The following is a 19,572-nucleotide window of genomic DNA, read 5'->3' on the forward strand; positions in this document are numbered from 1 at the left end:
ATAGAATGTTGCGAGGTTTCTTTTTATTTCATTGGCAATATTATACATAATTATCTCGAGGAACAGGTTCCCTTTCGAACTGCAGCAGTTCCACGACTTTAGAAATCCTTCCATTCCGTTTTTGGCCGAAATAGCTTTCTCTCGTCGCCCTGAAATTTTTGCGAAATACGGATAAAATGTATTTGTCGAAAATTGATTTCATCAGTTTGCACACGTACGTTCCACCTGTGTGAGAATTCACACAGTGTCAACGTTCCGTCAACCGGGCGACCAGGTGATCAACAGTCCTTGTCTTTGTCCGCGACAGCGACCGCTCGTCTGCTGGAAGAAGTTCGTTTAAGGACGCAGTCGAACCGTGGACTGGTTGTTCCCACTTGACCGTGAGCCACGCCGCCGAGGCGAAGTGATGAAAGTTAAGTGGCGCAGCCTAAGGTCGTTACCACTCTCGTTACCGTACGCTTCGTTCTCTGCGTTCAGTAGACGATGACCACTCGCTGGCGTCGCGTCGCATCGTTCCTCCAGCCGAATACCAGCTTGTAGACCGATGGACATGTGGGCCAGATCGCCGATGTCGTTCCTGCTGCTGGGATGGGCGTCGTGTCTGTTGGTCCAGAGTGTTCACTCGTTGAACCCGGACGCTGGTCCTTGGGTGCTGCCCACGCAGGGCGAACCTTGGCCCCATCCGAATCTCCGTCGCATGAGCCAAGCGTTCTATCTTCTGCGTGCCTCGACCTTCCAGTTTAACGTGAGTAATTGAAGAGGTGATCGCGCGGGAGGACACTTCCTTCAACGCATGGGTACGATCGGTATTCTACGATCTCTGGCCCTCCTCATCTCTTTGGATATCTTCGTTTCTTATTTTCTTTCTCTTTTCTTGCAAACACTCGCGAAAAGGCGCGAAATATAACCAAAAGGACGTTGGATATCAAGACGAAATGTTTAATAATGTTTATTAAAGCACAATGTCTATTCTCGAGTTTAGAATTCGAAATTGGGAACCGAATTTCCCAAATTTTCCAGTTCACTGACTATCCAGTATCTTGTTTGTAATTATGACAGTCTTCTGATAATAGAATTTGTAATAGAACAAAGCGCACTAATTCTCTCTATTGGTTAAAAACATTTGTAGAAAGCGATTGACCATTTCGTTTTGTTGTCTTATCTTTTATTTGAACTTTTGCTGCTTTCAATGCTATCCGCGGTTTTTTTTACACGTACACAGATAGCTCGCCGTGTCATTATCTCCAATACACGCTGCGCGTATGCTTTATCTGTCTGTTATACAAGGAAAACACGAGACCAAGGGGATTCCTTCCTTAATTACTTAGTTTAATTGACAGTTAACAAGTTTTTTCCTTTATTGTGTGTCGTGCAACTACGACGAATAATATCGCGAGGATAAATCGCGTGATCGCGCAGGTGATCGGCGAGACGTGCGATATCATGACGGATGCGGTAGAAAGGTACAAGGCGATCATTCTAACGGAGGCGCGAATAGCCAAGATCTCGTCGCAAGGGCATCCGAGGTCGCCGGTAAGGGACGACGGAACCATTAAAGGTACCCTTAACACTTTGGACATTCGTCTAGGAGAGTCTTGCGAGAAGGATGGCAACCACTGGCCTCATTTGCAAATGTCGGAGTCATGTAAGTCCTCTTGCTATAGCGGGAAACATAATTAAAAGGCAGAGTAGAGTATTAGACGTGCACATGTTTAATAAGACAGACACGTTTCCGAACTGGTCGTTCCGTTGCTAAAGCCATTGAGATAGCTGGTAAGTGGATTAGTGTCAACGGATCTCATCAAACGATATCATCTTCGATTCGTAATACTGAATTTATTTCAACATGCTGATTCATCGACGATACAGTTACAAGATTGCGAAAGCTTCGAGATGCAAGATGCTTTCGAGCACAGAGAAGCCTCCCATGTTCCGAATCCCCATTGTTCGAATTTGTATTACAGTATCTGTGAATCTGTGAATTTTTATGCATTTATGAGAGATATGAAAGAGAAAAAATATAGAAAGGAAGGAAAAGAAAAATATATAAAATAGTAAGTATGGGATTTAGGGGATTTCCAATGATCTTGACCTTTGCATATGTTACAAAGATCATCTTCCTGAACTGAAGAGAAATTGCTCTTTTGCAGTTTCATCGGTTGTTTGTTGAAAAGTTAGACGATTTCAATGATTTTGAAATATATTGTAGAGATCAACATTTTGAAATCAACATCTATCGGATTTGTTAGTAAGCAAGGAACAAGTTCTTTTCATCTCTTAAACGTATAATTTTTTTTTTAAATTGTAAATTTAGAATTAATGATATAGAAAATGTTGCAGATTTGCAAGGGCTGTGTATTTAAAGAGATATTAATTTGGGCTTGGCATTTGCGAAATTAATGAAGTTATTCGAAAATATTAACAATAATAGTTATCTTGTCTTATACTAAACTATTTTACACTGTTTTATTACATGTTTTATGCGTTTCTTTTATAATTGCAAGAAAAATTTGCAAAAATATGAGATTTTACTAGAAGAACAGTATGAAACATGAAATATTATTATGTATTATGTATTATTAGTATTACGTTTCATGAAACAATATGAAACATGAAATATATTAAATAATTTATTAAACAATTTTTCCACAAACAAAAATGATGAGAATGTGTTCCCTTACACTGAAACAAAAGACGATTAGAAGCAGAGGAAGAATGCTAAAAATCAAAAAAGATATAACATTCTCATAATATTGAAATAAATGTTGCGATAAATGATATGTGCGATTTAATATCAAAACAGGGTTCTTATTGTTCTAACTAATCAAACATTAGTTCGGTCAGTTTGGATCCCATTACCCCGTTAGTTCGGATATGAAAGGCTCCACTGTATTTCGGAAAGTGTAGATATTAGAAAGATGCCGTTTAAAGATACGCGAATAAACGAGTCAGTAGGATGAACGATTGAGACAAAGCTACGTTATGAAGCCTGATTTTATTTAATCGTTCCTTTTCGAGCTGAGTTTCGAGGTCGAACCGAATGATTAACCAGAAATAGAATAAAGATCACACGCACGTTCTATCACTATTTTAGAGGATTTAAGTCTTTTTCACGCGTCACTTATGTCTCCTTCGCTTTTTTTTTTTTTGAATGAAACGAACGAGTCGTGATAAGTAATCTGTAAACTTCTTTATGGAGTTTCAAGTTCACGTAATTGGAGATTGAAAAGAATTTTAAATGTTACTATATTTTTTAACCCTTTATATTCTGGTAGTATTTAACAAGTATCGCTTTATATAGATGCTTGCAAAATCTTCAGTGTGACAACAATTCTTCTTGGTACTTGAAAAGAGATACACTCCTTTATCCGTTTACCAAACGAACTATAATTCTTTTTCCTATATTTACAATATTCCAAAAGTTATCTAAATCTACAAATTTAATTTAAAAAACCATCATGGATAATTTAATTCAATATAAAGGGTTAACCATTAATTGAAAGACCTGCTTCTCTGGGACAAATTGAAACTCGAACAAATTGAAATTTTTCAGATACTCTCATTATCAATGAAACCTCTACGGTCGCGAATCTAATGGCTGAGTCGATATGGGGAATTCTTCGAGGTCTCGAGACATTTTCTCAACTCTTAGCCCCAGCTGGCGATAGTTCTAACGTAAGTACATAGAATATTAATAAATGGAGAGCTCAGAAATTGATCAGTGTAAGTTATTTTTGTGTCAAAAAATTAATTATTCATTTGCTGAATTAAAATAAAATCAAAGTGATAAAAATTGATTTATCTTAACAGTGATTAACATCAATAATTAGTGATTATGATCACATTCTGTAACTATCATAAAAAAAAAATCAATTGACCCTGATTCAATATATATGAAATATAATGATCTTACATCGATTGACATCAAAGTCCTCTAAATATATATATATATTTTGAGGACTTTGATGTCAATCTACTTTGATGTCCTCTAAATATATATATACATATATATATATATATTTATATATATATATATATATATATATATATATAAATATCACAAAAACATGTTTCTTACCTAGTTAAAAATAAGATGTCAGACCATCGTGGATCGACCGATGCTTCCTCATCGTGGACTCTTATTAGACACGTCTCGTCATTATTTGCCTATCTCTGACATAATGCTTACGCTGGACGCCATGTCTTACAATAAAATGAACGTTCTCCATTGGCATATTGTCGACGACAATAGCTTCCCCTATCAGAGCTCCAGTTATCCGGATTTGTCCGCCAAGGGAGCGTACCATCCCTCAATGGTATACACGTTGAACGACATTCAGAAGATTGTCGACTACGCTAGGCTAAGGGGCATTCGAGTGATGCCGGAATTCGATACTCCAGGACATACCAGGTCATGGGGTTCAGCCTACCCTGAACTATTGACCACTTGCTACGGTAAATACAGAGTACAGTGACGTTTTAAAAAGAGATTTAAAATTGGTACTTGGGTATACGAACATTAGTACTTTTGTGCTAAGATATCTTTTACCACTTTGGTAGTATGTAATTCATTTGAAGACGACAAATTGCGTTTCTGCTTGTTCATGTGAAAGCAATTTTAATTCGACGATTTAAAGCAGAATGAGAATTATACATGTTATAAAATGAATTGCATGCTACGTATTTAACGAGGACTACTAATTATAACTAAATTTAGATTATTACGCAGTTATTGTTCATAATTAATTTTTAATATCATGAACGAAAAATCAAGACCGATTTATTCATTCGTCGTGAACAGTGGTTCAGATTCGTTCGTGGATGTCTAACTCTAGTGACGGAGTGTCTAATTTCTTTGATTCGCGGGTGTATTTATGGTGTTGACACTTAGGTGCGGCTTTGTCTCCGAATCTAAATTTCTAAAGCGCCGTGCAGGCGTATGCAAAGCGCGACAAAACGCGATTTGATTTATAAATCAAAATCAAAGAGACTTCTAAACTGTCACGTGAAAATGTTACTAGATAAAGGAAAGCCAAACGGTAAATTGGGCCCGATGAATCCAACGAAGCCGAATCTGTACGAGTTCCTTCGTCACCTATTCGCCGAGATCGTACAGGTATTTCCGGATCAATACGTCCATCTAGGTGGCGACGAAGTGCCATTCGATTGTTGGAGGAGCAATCCAGAGATCAGTGCGTATGTGAAGTCGCGGAACATATCCAGGTACGAGGTTCTCGAGAGCGAGTTTATCGGCAAGCTTCTTCAGATCACGAATTCTCTTCAAGCGAGCACGATCGTGTGGCAGGAGGTGAAGTATCTCCAATGCTGTTTTTATCTTAAATTTATCTTAAGGTGTGTCTCCATTGAGTCACACCTTAAGATAAAGGTCACGAACAGTTCATCGTCATTTGTTTGCGCGTAGTTTCGTTACATGATACTTCGTAGTTCACGTAAAAATCTGTTTTTGAAAAGAAAATATCTTTTCTTTTTCTGTCTTCATTCACAGATGAATTATTGTTAGATGAATATATGTTAGATTATACATAACTACAGTTAGATTACGAAAATTTAGGAAGTTTAATTTTATTTCGTGTTTTACACTTTGGGAAAATTAATCTTAATCTTAGGAGTATAATTACATTAATATTAAACATTTCAAATTAAATTTAAATTGAATTTTAAATCAGGTAATTTAACTTTTATTTGTTATCGTCACGATCGGGCCTAATAATAACAGCTGACTAAGTCAAAATTGAAATTTAATTTTATAATTAAATGATTTAATTTTCAATTATATTATGATTACAATCATGTTTAATGAATGTATGAAATTTCACGGATATATTGGGACTTCTGATTGATCTTGCAAGCAGGATATTGGAATATTCTTCAGTTAAGGACTTGAAGGATAAATGACACGTTGAATCAGAAATAAAATCTACGAATTGAGATCTGAATCGTTGAATTTTCAGGTATTCGAGAATGGAGTCGTCATGCCGAATGACACGGTCGTTCACGTGTGGACAGGCAACTGGATGAAAAAATTGGAAAATGCTACCAAGGCTGGCCATCCAGTGCTGTTATCAGCCTGTTGGTACTTGGATCACCTTGCTAGTGGTGGTGACTGGAGGAAGTACTACAAATGCGATCCAATGTCATTCACCGGAGCCGCAAATGTAACTCATTTGATGTTGGGTGGTGAAGCTTGTATGTGGGGAGAATTTGTCGACAGGTAATCATTATTCTATCACAAGGTATTCTACTGGAAATGTAATTATATTTCGCGTACAAGATGAGGCAACAGCTTTCAAGCATTCCTCTGTGTCAACAAACAAATGTTCATTCATCAAACAGACGTTTACATGTCGTTTTGGGAAGGAATTGTTGTTACATTAAAATGATATAAGCGGTTTTTAAAAACTGTTAGAATGTAAACAGCGTCATTGACTTTCAGTAATAAATTTCTCCTCGAATGGGTAACGAAGCAATTGACATTCTCTTTTTTTTTTAGAAACAATGTGCATCCAAGAATATGGCCTCGTGCTAGTGCAGCCGCAGAACGTCTCTGGACTATTTCGAAACAAGATGAGAACAAGGCTGCCCAACGTCTCGAGGAACATGCTTGTCGCATGAACAGACGTGGAATCCCGGCGCAACCACCGAATGGACCTGGATTCTGCGTGATGTAACAAAAGGACAATCGAGAAATTAGTTCGCTAAAGCGCTTGAGGATATGTTTGCGCGCGTTTGAGACACACGTTATACTTTAACGAGTGATTACTTAATGGTTATTTACAGAAAAACAATCGCAATGTAATTAAGAATAAAACGTTTCGAACAGTTCTTCGTCCGATGAATATTAAAAAAATTTTTAATGTATCTGGATAGATCAGTCACGCATTTCGTAAGGTTAAATTAATTTTCGTTATTAATCACAGTTGATTTAATAGTTGAAATTTAGACAGTTCTCTTTTGTTCGTTGAGTATTATTTTCTGAATTCAAGATGAGAGTTCTTAACGCAGAAAAATCGTCTATATTTAGAAAAAAAAGGAAGTGGATGAAAAGTACAGTAATTATTTGGAATCATGGCTACCTCACCGATTGCCGCAGGCATAATTCTAAGTACTTTTCATTACATACATAATCACGAAGAGAACAAGCAATTTTTTCGATAAAAATATCTACGAAATATTTATCTTTGAATATCTGTTCTGATTACAATTTTAAATATTTTATTAAATATTATCATTTTCGAAATTGATGGGCATTTGGAAAGCAATATAAATTTAAAAAAGGTCGATGTGAGGAAACTGACTCTTAATACATATTTTATGATGATTACCAACACTGTTGGTAAAAACAATTTTTCAACAGTATAAATAATTAAATAATGCCATAAGATGAAAAATTAAATAACTAAGACATGTTAAGAATTAGAAGTCAGAAATTTGTGAAAAAAGATCATACGGTGTACGGTCGAAAATCTTTATTGAATTATAGAAAACACACAGTCGGATAATGCGGACGTAAAGTACAAATATTTTACATTTAAATAGTAATTATTAATTACAGTTAAGTAGTAATTATCTTTTCTTTCTTTCCTCTTTACTTTTCTCCTCTGTTATTTCTCCAACGATCTTTATCCGTTTTCTTTAATTAATACCAATATCTCATTTCACACAATGTGAAGTACAATTAAAGATAATATAAATATCTCAATAAATAATCATTATTCTTAAGCGGCCGTTATCTGTTTGCTTTAATTAATGTCAACATTAATTAATATCATCATTTAATTAAATACACTTCTACATAATATAAACATCTTTATAAATAATCATTATTTTCTTTTTGAATTGGATTTTACGATTATCAAAGATGATATGCATTAATTTAATTAATTTTTATGTACAATTGTCGAATTACCAATTAATTAAAAATAACAAATTACCGCTTAGTTAATTAAATAAATAAATTCCAATTAGTTAATTACATAAATAAATTCCAAGTAGCGATGCTTTTATGTTGTTTTCCCGCTGAGAAGGAACAAAATGATAGGAGTGTGCGAAAACTCGAAAATATCGGGAACCCGATGGGCGGGACGAGTCGGGAAGAGGTCGGGTCGGATGCCCGAAAATTTCAAAATTCCTGAAGGAATCGGGTTTCCCGAAAAAATCGAGATTCCCGAAAATTTCGAGAACCCGGCTACCGTTTCTCGAACTACTCTACAATGTTGTATAGCAGCCTACAAAATATGTAAATACACAGTTCAATTTCTTCTACCAGTGAAGTTATTGGAAACACGGATTCTAAGAGTCGTGTGACCTGATGTAAACGAACGTGTGACTGCGTGCTTAGAACTTGGACATTATGTATGCTGTTGATCACTATCGTTGAGAAACTCGGGCAGCTCAGACGTACATTTCAAAATCTGTGTGAATTTAATAAAGATTAAAAATCTTTAAAAAGAATGTCGAGTGATAGTGAGAGTAAAGTTGTGATAGCAGGAAGTAGTACAGGAGATATCGTGCAAAGGAAGAAGGTAAAGAGAAGCTCTGTTTGGGAACATTTTCAGGAAAAAATGATACAAAGGAGGAATGCACACATTGTCACTATGAATTTAAAACTAAGTATGCAAATACTACTGGTTTATTACGCCATTTGAAGCATAAGCACATCCAAACATAAGTACATGTACTAGAAAAGAAACTGAATCGATATAAAATTTGTCGCGTGTACAAAATGATACGCGAAAGATTGTTAAATCAAAAAATATAACAGGAGGAATTGCTCGAATGATGGTTTTAGATCTGCGATCTTTCGATATAGTTGAAGGTGTCGGCTTTAACGAATTATTTATTCTTGTTACCAATCCTTTCCCGAATTCCAACTCTTTCAGCAATCCCGGCTCTTTCGAGAATCCCGGTTCTTTCGAGAATTCCGACTTTTTCGAGAATCTCGATAAATTCGAGAATCTCGAAATTTTCAGGTACCCGTCCCGATCCCGAAGAAATTTCGTATTCCCGATCCGACCTGATATTTCGGATTTGTCGCACACCTCCATGTAACTTCTATATTTTTCACAAAATCAGACTACGTTTGCACATAAAATTCTGTTGACATGTACTAAATTCTAATTTATAAGTCTGTGACATATAGTACTAATTTATATAGAAAATAATTATATTATGTTCAAAAATTAAGTTAGTCGTCTCTTAAGAATAGTTATGCAAGTAAGAAAGCGTTCACGTTTAATTCAATAAATAATTTTCGGTGAAGATGTAATAACATTAGTAATTTTACATACTATCATTAACGTCGCGGTGCAAAACTTGCCTAAATCGACATTGTAGAATGTGATACGGAAATGTTGGTCAGGTGATCTCGAAAGCATAGAACACGATAAAGCATTGGATATCGAATCTATTCTAGTTAGTCAGTGCTCGTATTGCTTATCAGTACGTTAACATCTCAGCGAGACCGGAACGAGTCGCGGGAAAAATAAGAAAGAAAGAATGACCGCGAAAGAGGTCGAGATGTCAGAACGATATTCATGCATTGACAATCAGTTTCCATGGAAAGTACACTTTCGAATAATGAAACGTTTTTACTGTCGTGAACGCATGTTCATCGTAAGAAGTCACGAAACGCTTGTAGTACAGCTCCCTCGTAACCGAATTATTTTATATCGGATTCCTCGCGATGGGGTTCTTCGAAACCACTGGAGTCGAATTACAAAGGACGGTAGATTACAAGAATCGAACTTCGTCTTTTCGGACGAAGCTGCAGTTCCCCGACTTGGCACCCCAACAACGAAATTTGGAAAATCTACTTTAGTGCAATATCACTAACAATAGTAACAACGAATGAAAGAAAAGCGGAGAGAAGATGTCCCTAATTTCGTTTCGACTTAAATAAACGTGTCTTTCTACAGAATGCGCTCACAGTGAATTTACAAATACTAATTATCTTATAATTAACTAAAACTAAACGCACGCAACTTAAAACTAAACGTACGTAACTTAAAACTAAACGTACGCAACTTAAAATTAAACGTACGCAACTTAAAACTAAACGCACGCAACTTAAAACTAAACGCACGCAACTTAAAACTAAACGCACGCAACTTAATACTAAATGTACGCAACTTAAAGCTAAGACACACGCAACTTAAAGCTAAAACGCACGCATCTCACGATGTCCCTGCGAGATCCCTCGTCGTCCATCGGTGGCCCCCTGGGGTGGCCCAATAGTTTACTTATCAACTAATTGTACCTACAGTTCAGTTTAGATCGTGAAATAAAGATTAGACAGAAATTTTCACCATCTAAACTGAACTGTAGGTTGCGTAGTTCTTAGCTTGATATCATTTCACAAACATTAAAGTTCGCAAAACTTTAACGTTTGTAAAAAGATATCAATTACCAGGTCTCACCACGAGGAGGTGACTACGCACGAGACCCGCCCGGGCCCTAATCCCAACCACCCTCCATTACATGCAAATAACTCGGCATTCTTAAGGAATGCCGAGATTTTATTCTATTTGGCCCGGGATTACGAACAAAGGAAACAGACGTTCGATAGTTCAATCTCAAAACTTAAGTCTATATCTTAACTCTAAAGCGCATGTATGAGATTAAACTATGGAACTCTGTCTCCCGAACAACGATCGCGTTAACAACCATACAATACATACAGTCATACAATCATACATTACATACATTCATACGTTACATACATTGCATACAAGCATACATTACATACATTACATACGATCATACGTTACATACATTGCACACAATCATACATTACATACAATCATACGTTACATACATTGCATACAATCATACATTACATTGAATCATACATTACATACGATCATACGTTACATACATTGCACACAATCATACATTACATACATTACATACGATCATACGTTACATACATTGCATACAATCATACATTACATACATTACATACAATCATACTTTACATACGAATGCAAATCATACACACAATCGCTCGCAGCCTTTCATACTAACCACACACTCGTCTAACATGAATGTTACATAATAATTGTACAATAATTCGCAGCCCTATCAGCGCATTTTGTATCAAAGACACGTTTATCGTACTGTCAACGAAATAAGGGTAGAGTAACTATCGACACGGTTTATCGTGCTCTGCAAGGGATATAACGCGAAATGAAACCGCGGTTTGTTACTGTCATTGCACTAGAGTAGAGTTTCCAACTTTCGTTGTCTGTGCCAAATCGGGTTTCGAGCATTTAAAGGCAAGTAGTCTTGCGCTACCCTCAACAACACAGTGGGGTTCCGAAGAACCGCTGAGCCGTATTACAAAGGACGCTAGACTACAAGAACCTACCTCGTCCTTTCGGACGAGGCTGCAGTCCCCCGATTTGACGAACTAACAACGAAAGTTGGAAACTCTACTCTAGTGCAATGACAGTAACAAAAGTAACTCTACTTTAGTGTACTGACAGTAACAAAAGTAACTCTACTGTAGTGCAATGACAGTAACAAAAGTAAATCTACTCTAGTACAATGACAGTAACAAAACTTTCTCTACTCTAGTGCAATAACAGTAACAATAGTAACAACAAACGAAAAAAGAGAAGAGAAGAGAAGGTGTCCTTAATTTCATCTCAAGTTTAATAAATGTGTCTTTGTACAGAATATGCTCACAGTGAATTTTCACATATTAACTATATTATGATTAACTAAAACTAAACGCACGCAACTTAAAGCTAAGACGCACGCACCCCACGATGTCCCTGCGAGATCCCTCGTTGTCCCAGTTATTAATTATCTTATAAGTAACTAAAACTAAACGCACGCAACTTAAAACTAAGACGCATACATCCCACGGTGTCCCTCCGAGATCCCTCGTCGTCCATCGGTGGCCCGCTGGGGGCCCAATAGTTTACTTATCAACTAATTGTACCTACAGTTCAGTTTAGATCGTGAAATAAAGATTAGACAGAAATTTTCACGATCAAAACTGATCTGTAGGTTGCGTAGTTCTTAGCTTGATATCATTTCGCAAATATTAAAGTTCGCAAAACTTTAATGTTTGTAAAAAGATATCAATTACCAGGTCTCACCACGAGGAGGTGACTACGCGGGAGACCCGCCCGGGCCCTAATCCCAACCACCCTCCATTATATACAAATAACTCGGCATTCTTAAGGAATGCAGAGATTTTATTCTACTTGGCCGGGGGGGCCAACAAAGCAGACAGACGTTCAATAGTTCAATCTCAAACTTAAGTCTACATCTTAACTCTAAAGCGCATGTATGAGACTGAACTATCTCCCGAACAACGATCGCGTTAACAATCATACAATACATACAATCATACAATCATACATTACATACAATTGTACATTACACACATTACATACGATCATACGTTACATACGTGGCATACAATCATACGTTACATCCATCACATACAATCATAAATTGCACACATTACGTACAATCATACATCACATCCATCACATACAATTACAAATTGCACACATTACGTACAATCATACATCACATCCATCACATTCAATCATAAATTGCACACATTACGTACAATCATACATCACATCCATCACATACAGTCATAAATTGCACACATTACGTACAATCATACAATATACACGAATGCAAATTATACAATATGTCACTATCACTCGCAGCCTTTCATACTAACCACACACTCATCCAACATGAAACTTACACAACAATAATTTGCAGCCCTAACAGCGCATTCTGTATCAAAGACACGTTTATCGAACTTTGAACGAAATTAGGAGAACGAAACTATTTACACGTTTCAGAATTGTGCTAGGGATGTAACGCGAAATGAAACCACGGTTTGTTACTGTCATTGTACTAGAGTAGAGTTTCCAACTTTCGCTATCAGTGTGCCAAGTCGGGGTTCGAGCACTTAGAGGCAAGTAGTCTAGTTCAACCCCCAACGACACAGTGGGGTTCCGTAGAACCACTGGAGTCGGATTACAGAGGACTAGACTACATGAACCTCACCTCGTTCGATTCGAACGAGGCTGCAGTTCCTCGATTTGACACACTGACAACGAAAGTTGGAAACTTTACTCTAGTGCAATGACAGTAACAAAAGTAACTCTACTCTAGTGCAATGACAGTAACAAAAGTAATTCTGCTCTAGTCCAATGACAGTAACAAATGTATCTCTACTCTAGTGCAATGACAGTAACAATAGTAACAACGAACGAAAAAGGAGAAGAGAAAAGGTGTCCCTAATTACGTTTCAAGTTAAATAGACGTGTCTTTGTTTGTACAGAATGCATTCACAATGAATTTACAAATACTAACTATCTTATAATTAACTAAAACTAAACGCACACAACTTAAAACTAAGACGCACGCATCCCACGGTGTCCCTGCGATATCCCTCGTCGTCCATCGGTGACCCGCTGGGGGCCCAATAGTTTACTTATCAACTAATTGTCCCTACAGTTCAGTTTAAACCGTGAAATGAAAGGAAAGAAATTTTCACGCCTTAAACTGAACTGTAAGGTTGCGTAGTTCTTAGCTTGATATCGTTTTACAAACATTAAAAGTTGTAAAAGTTTAATGTTTGTAAAAAGATATCAATTACCAGGTCTCACCACGGGGAGGTGACTACGCACAAGACCCGCCCGGGCCCTAATCCCAACCACCCTCCATTAGATGCAAATAACGCGGCATTCTTAAGGAATGCAGAGATATTATTCTACTTGGCCCGGGATTACGAACAAAGGAGACAAACGTTCCATATTTCAATCTCAAACTTAAGTCTAAATCTTAACTCTAAAGCGCATATATGAGATTCAATTATGGAACTCTCTCTCCCGAACAACGATCGCGTTAACAATCATACAGTACATACATTACATACATTATATACAATCATACATTCCATACATTACATACATTTCACACAATCATACATTCCATACAATCATACATTCCATACATTACATACAATACATACTATTCCATACGAATGCAAGTCATACAATATGTCGCAATCACTCGCAGCCTTTCATACTAACCACACTCATCCAACATGAAACTTACCCAACAATAATTTGCAGCCCTAACAGCGCATTCTGTATCAAAGACGCGTTTATCGAACTTTGCACGAAATAAGGGTAGCGTAACTATCGACACGGTTTAATATCGTGCTCTGCAAGGGATATAACGCGAAATAAAACCGTGGTTTGTTACTGTCATTGTACTAGAGTAGAGTTTCCAACTTTCGCTATCAGTGTGCCAAGTCGGGGTTCGAGCACTTAGAGGCAAGTAGTCTAGTTCAACCCCCAACGACACAGTGGGGTTCCGTAGAACCACTGGAGTCGGATTACAAAGGCCTAGACTACATGAACCTCACCTCGTTCGATTCGAACGAGGCTGCAGTTCCCCAATTTGACACACTGACAACAAAAGTTGGAAACTCTACTCTAGTGCAATGACAGTAACAAAAGTAACTCTACTCTAGTGCAATGACAGTAACAAAAGTAATTCTCCTCTAGTGCAATGACAGTAACAAATGTATCTCTACTCTAGTGCAATGACAGTAACAATAGTAACAACGAACGAGAAAAGAGAAGAGTGGAGGTGTTTCAAGTTTAATAAACGTATCTTTGTACAGAATGCTCACAGTGAATTTACACATATTAATTATCTTATGATTAACTAAAGCTAAACGCACGCAACTTAAAGCTAAGACGCACGCATCCCACGATGTCCCTGTGAGATCCCTCGTCGTCCCAGATATTAACTATCTTATAATTAACTAAAACTAAACGCACGGAACTTAAAACTAAACGCACCCAACTTAAGTCTAAGACGCACACATCCCACGATGTCCATGCGTGATCCCTCGTCGTCCATCGGTGGCCCGCTGGGGGCCCAATAGTTTACTTATCAACTAATTGTCCCTACAGTTCAGTTTAGACCGTGAAATAGAGAAAGGAAAGAAATTTTCACGACCTAAACTGAACTGTAGGTTGCGTAGTTCTTAGCTTGACAACGTTTTACAAACATTAAAGTTTATCGTTTATCGTTTTACAATTTAGCTTGATAACGTTTTATAAACTTTAATGTTTGTAAACCGCTATCAATTACCAAGACCCACCACGTGGAGGTGACTACGCATGAGTCTCATTATAATGTATTGTAAATCAGTACTCTTTCATATATTTGTCACACAGATTTCAACTTGTATTGAATTTAAGTAATTTGTTAGAAAGAGCAATGGTATTCGTAAAATAAAATAATTGCTTAATCGATCTAATGACTAATTTAAGATTAATTGAAGAAATATTCTTGTTTGACTAATTAATAGTAATGTACTAAATTATTTTTCAAATTATAGATTCAAAGAAAAATTCTGAATGTATCTAATAATATTTAAATAGCAATAGTATTGTTAGACTAAAATTATCTATGTACATGCAGAAATATTACATATATTGTGGTAATTATTAAAGGATCGTAACTATCATAGAATATCTTGTACAACTACGATACGAGTCATGGCAGTTGAGGTCGTATTCAAGTGAAAATAATCATAATGATATTGGAAAAAATTAAATAATTATAAAAAGTAATTAAAATAATTCGTTAATGATGCCAAACAGTTAATTAAAATTCCTTAGAAATGTATTAGTGACTCGATTACTACAAATAATTAATTGAAAATTTGAAATAATAGTTAAAAATGTTATAGGAGAGAATTTAATTGTTACAAATAAGTTATTAGAAATGTTTAAGCAATTATAAAAAAGAATTTATTGTTTAATTGTTACAAATAAATTATTAGAAATATTGGATAATGTTTAAACAATTATAAAAGAGAATTTATTTCTTAATTGTTACAAATAAATTATTTGAAATATTAGATAATGTTTAAACAATATAAGAATATTCAGAAATATTATAAGAATATTTAAAAAGAAATATTATTTAAAAACTCACTTCTAAATTTTGGTCGATGTGCACAGGACGAAAGTTCAATTGGTAATGAGTCTCCGTACCGCTGAAGGTTAATTTTATGTTTCGGTCGTCAGTGACCCGGAACTGTTGATAATTTTTTTTTAGTATTTCGAGAAACAATTCTTCTATTATACTAATCAATAGTTTTTAGATTTCTATCGCAAGGTTACACTTTCATAATATCTTACAATGTCAAACGTAATAATTTATTAATTTTTTTATCTATAACTGGCTAATAATAAATTTACACTTTCATGATATTAATTTCTGTTATAACTGCATTGGTGTATATTAAATAGAAATTTATGTAGAGAAAAGTTATGTAGTCAAAAATCGAGTTAAGCAACATATAAAAATTTTCACTTGTTTATTGTTTCAAATTACGAGGAATATATGTATTATGTAACTATCTTTTCCGTTATTGTAAATAATATAATTTAATTATTATAAATGAATTGTTCAAACTATGAAATCATGCTTGGAAGTTCAATCACTGATTGAATTACCATAAATAAATAGTTAAATTTGTTAAATAATATACAAAAATATAATCGAAATGCATTATTTTACAGTTTGAATAATTCATTTGAAACAATTAAATTTTTAATAAATTACTTTATTTCTACAATATTTCTAGACACTATTTTATAGTTTTCACAATTTTTATATTACGATTAAACAATTAAATTAATCACTTCATTCAATAAGTCAAAGTCATTTCTCTTAAGTATTTAAAAATTTTAAATAACACTTAGAAACATTACGAGAGAGAATATATTGTTTAATTGTTACAAATAAATTATTAGAAATTTTAGATAATGTTTAAACAAATAGAATATTCAAAAATATTATTTAAAATTCACTCCTAAATTTTGGTCGATGTGCACACGACGAAAGTTTGATTGGTAATGAACCTCCGTGCCGTTCAAGGGTAATATATATTTCGGTCGTCAGTAATCCAGAGTTGATAATTTTTTTCCAAACTTTCTAAATTTGGTCGATGTGCCCACGACAGAAATTTAATTACTAATGAACTCTTGTCTCCATACCGATCGACATTAATCTGATCTTTCGGTCGTTAATGATGCGATACAGATAATAAAAATTTCTTAAAAAAGGAATTAGTGACTCGATTACTACAAATCATTAATTGAAAATTTTAAATAGAATTTATAAATGTTATAGAAGAGAATTTATTGTTTAATAGTTACAAATAAATTATTAGAAATATTAGATAATATTTAAATAATTAGAATATTCAGAAATATTGTTTAAAAACTCACTTCTAAATTTTGGTCGATGTGCACAGGACGAAAGTTCAATTGGTAGTGAGCCTCCGTACCGCTGAAGGTTAATTTAATGTTTCGATCGTTAGTGACCCGGAACTGTTGATAATTTTTTTTTAGTATTTCGAGTTCTTCTATTATACTCAATAGTTTTTAGATATTTATCGCAAGGTTACACTTTCATAAATATGTTATAATGTCAAACGTAATAATTTATTAATTTTTTTATAATTATTTATAACTGGCTAAAACTAAATTACACTTTCATAATATTAATTTTTAAGTTATAACTGCATTGATGTATATTAAATAGAAATTTATGTAGAGGAAAGTTATGTAGTAAAAAATCGAGTTAAGCTTCAGAGTAATCGCGCAATATATAAAAATTTTCACTCGTTTATTATTTCAAATTGCAAGGAATACATGTATTATGTAACTATCTTTTCCGTTATTGTAAATAATATAATTTAATTATTATAAATGAATTGTTCAAACTATGAAATAATGCTTCGAAGTTCAATCACTGCTTGAATTGCTATAAATAAAGTTAATTGTTTAAATAATATACAAAAATAATATATAAAATAATAATATAATCGAAATATATAAAACAAAAATATCATCGAAATATCATTTTTACAATTTGAATAATTCATTTGAAGCAATTAAATTATTTTATTTTTTCAATATTTCTAGACACTATTTTATAATTTTCAAAATTTTTATATTACGATTAAACAGTTATAATAATTATTTCTTTTAATAAGTCAACGTCATTTCTCTTAAGTACATTGTTCAAGATTCTTATAAATTATTAGTTAAATATTTTAAATAACACTTAGAAATATTACAGAAGGGAATTTATTGTTTAATTGTTGCAAATAAATTATTAGAAATATTAAGTAATGTTTAAACAATTGGAATATTCAGAAATATTATTTAAAAATTCACTTCGAATGTTTAATCGATGTAAACACGATGAAGGTTCAACTTATAATGACCCTTTTCGCTGTTCAACCATCAGATAAAGGTAAAGTCAGCGATGCACAACAGGTGGTAGTCATTGTCAATACTTCAAAAATCACTATTTCTATGTGTGACTGCGTGCTTAGTACTTATGACATGTACGCTGTTGAGCAGTATCGCTGAGAAATTCGGGAAGGTCAGATGTACATTTTAAAATCTGTATAAATTTAATAAATAAAGATTAAAAATCTTTTTAAAAAATGTCAAGTAATAGTGAGAGTAAAGTTGTGGTAGTAGGAAGTAGTGCAGAAGATATCGTGTAAAGGGAGAAGGTAAAGAGAAACTCTGTTTGGGAACATTTTCAGGAAAAAGACGATAAAAAGGCGAAATGCATACATTGTCACCATGAATTTAAAACTGTAAGTATGCAAATACTACTGATTTATTACGCCATTTGAAGTATATACATCCAAACATACGTACATGTACTAGAAAAGAAACTGAATCGATATAAAATTTGCCGCATGTACAAAATGATACGCGAAAGATTGTTAAACCAAAAGATATAACAGAAGGAATTGCTCGAATGATGGTTTTAGATCTGCGATCTTTCGATATAGTTGAAGGCGTGGGCTTTAACGAATTATTTAAGCTTGTTCACAATCTTTTCCCAAATCCCAACTCTTTCGGGAATCTTTCGGGAATCCCGATTCTTTCGAGAATCCCGGCTATTTCGAGAATCCCGATAAATTCGAGAATTTCAAAATTTTCAGATACCCGTTCCGATCTCAAAGAAATTTCGTGCTCACGACTCGAGCCTATATTTCGGGTTCTCGCACACTTCTACAAAATGACTGGCTGAAAAAAGGGAAGATCGGATCGTCAAGGTGACCAACGAACCAAATAAATAACTCATCACGGCGTTCACGATTCTCTTTCGATTATCAGATAAATTTTCAAGCCCGAAACGGAAGCACACTGATGCTGTCGTTTCTCGTTAGATCGGGCTTGGTCCACCTTCAGGGGATCGACGATGTACAGACTCTTGGACATCGGATGGAAATATCGGCTTAATTTCCCATACTCAGCTCGCATCTCGTTAGTAGCATAATCGAGTAAAATCTCCTTATTAACAGTTAATCGACTTTGTGATATGTGGGGTAAAACACGATTTAAATAATTTAAATTTCATAAAAAGAAATGCAGATGATTCGATTTAGATATCGAAGAGATTGAAATTTGATGAGATATATGTACATAGAATATTAATTTGCTGATTATT

At 34.7% G+C, this 19,572-nt stretch overlaps 1 protein-coding gene across 2 annotated transcripts; it reads left to right on the plus strand.

Annotated features, from left to right (window-relative positions):
• The first annotated feature begins 454 nt into the window (after positions 1-454).
• Positions 455-19,482, plus strand: LOC122534733 (beta-hexosaminidase subunit beta-like). Of its 2 annotated transcripts, XR_006307981.1 has the most exons (8): positions 455-745; positions 1,420-1,645; positions 3,554-3,675; positions 4,083-4,455; positions 5,022-5,308; positions 5,973-6,232; positions 6,512-6,771; positions 19,291-19,482. XR_006307981.1 is itself a non-coding variant. In XM_043665659.1 (7 exons), exons 1-7 carry the CDS (start codon positions 545-547, stop codon positions 6,687-6,689), a joined length of 1,647 nt encoding a protein of 548 aa, XP_043521594.1. In that variant the 5' UTR covers positions 455-544; the 3' UTR covers positions 6,690-7,453. The 2 variants fall into 2 exon arrangements, 1 of the variants encoding a protein (XP_043521594.1); XM_043665659.1 differs by lacking the exon at positions 19,291-19,482 and having other exon boundaries at positions 6,512-7,453.
• The last annotated feature ends 90 nt before the right edge of the window (positions 19,483-19,572 follow it).

The sequence above is a fragment of the Frieseomelitta varia genome, unplaced genomic scaffold (genome assembly GCF_011392965.1).
Source record: "Frieseomelitta varia isolate USP_RPSP 00005682 unplaced genomic scaffold, Fvar_1.2 scaffold_636, whole genome shotgun sequence".
NCBI classification, from domain to species: domain Eukaryota; kingdom Metazoa; phylum Arthropoda; class Insecta; order Hymenoptera; family Apidae; genus Frieseomelitta; species Frieseomelitta varia.

Coding starts and splice junctions, on each gene's coding strand:
- LOC122534733 (XM_043665659.1), top strand. CDS start 545: ATGGACATGTGGGCCAGATCGCCGATGTCGTTCCTGCTGCTGGGATGG. Junction 746..1,419: donor CCTCGACCTTCCAGTTTAAC/GTGAGTAATTGA, acceptor GTGATCGCGCAG/GTGATCGGCGAGACGTGCGA. Junction 3,676..4,082: donor CAGCTGGCGATAGTTCTAAC/GTAAGTACATAG, acceptor TTTCTTACCTAG/TTAAAAATAAGATGTCAGAC.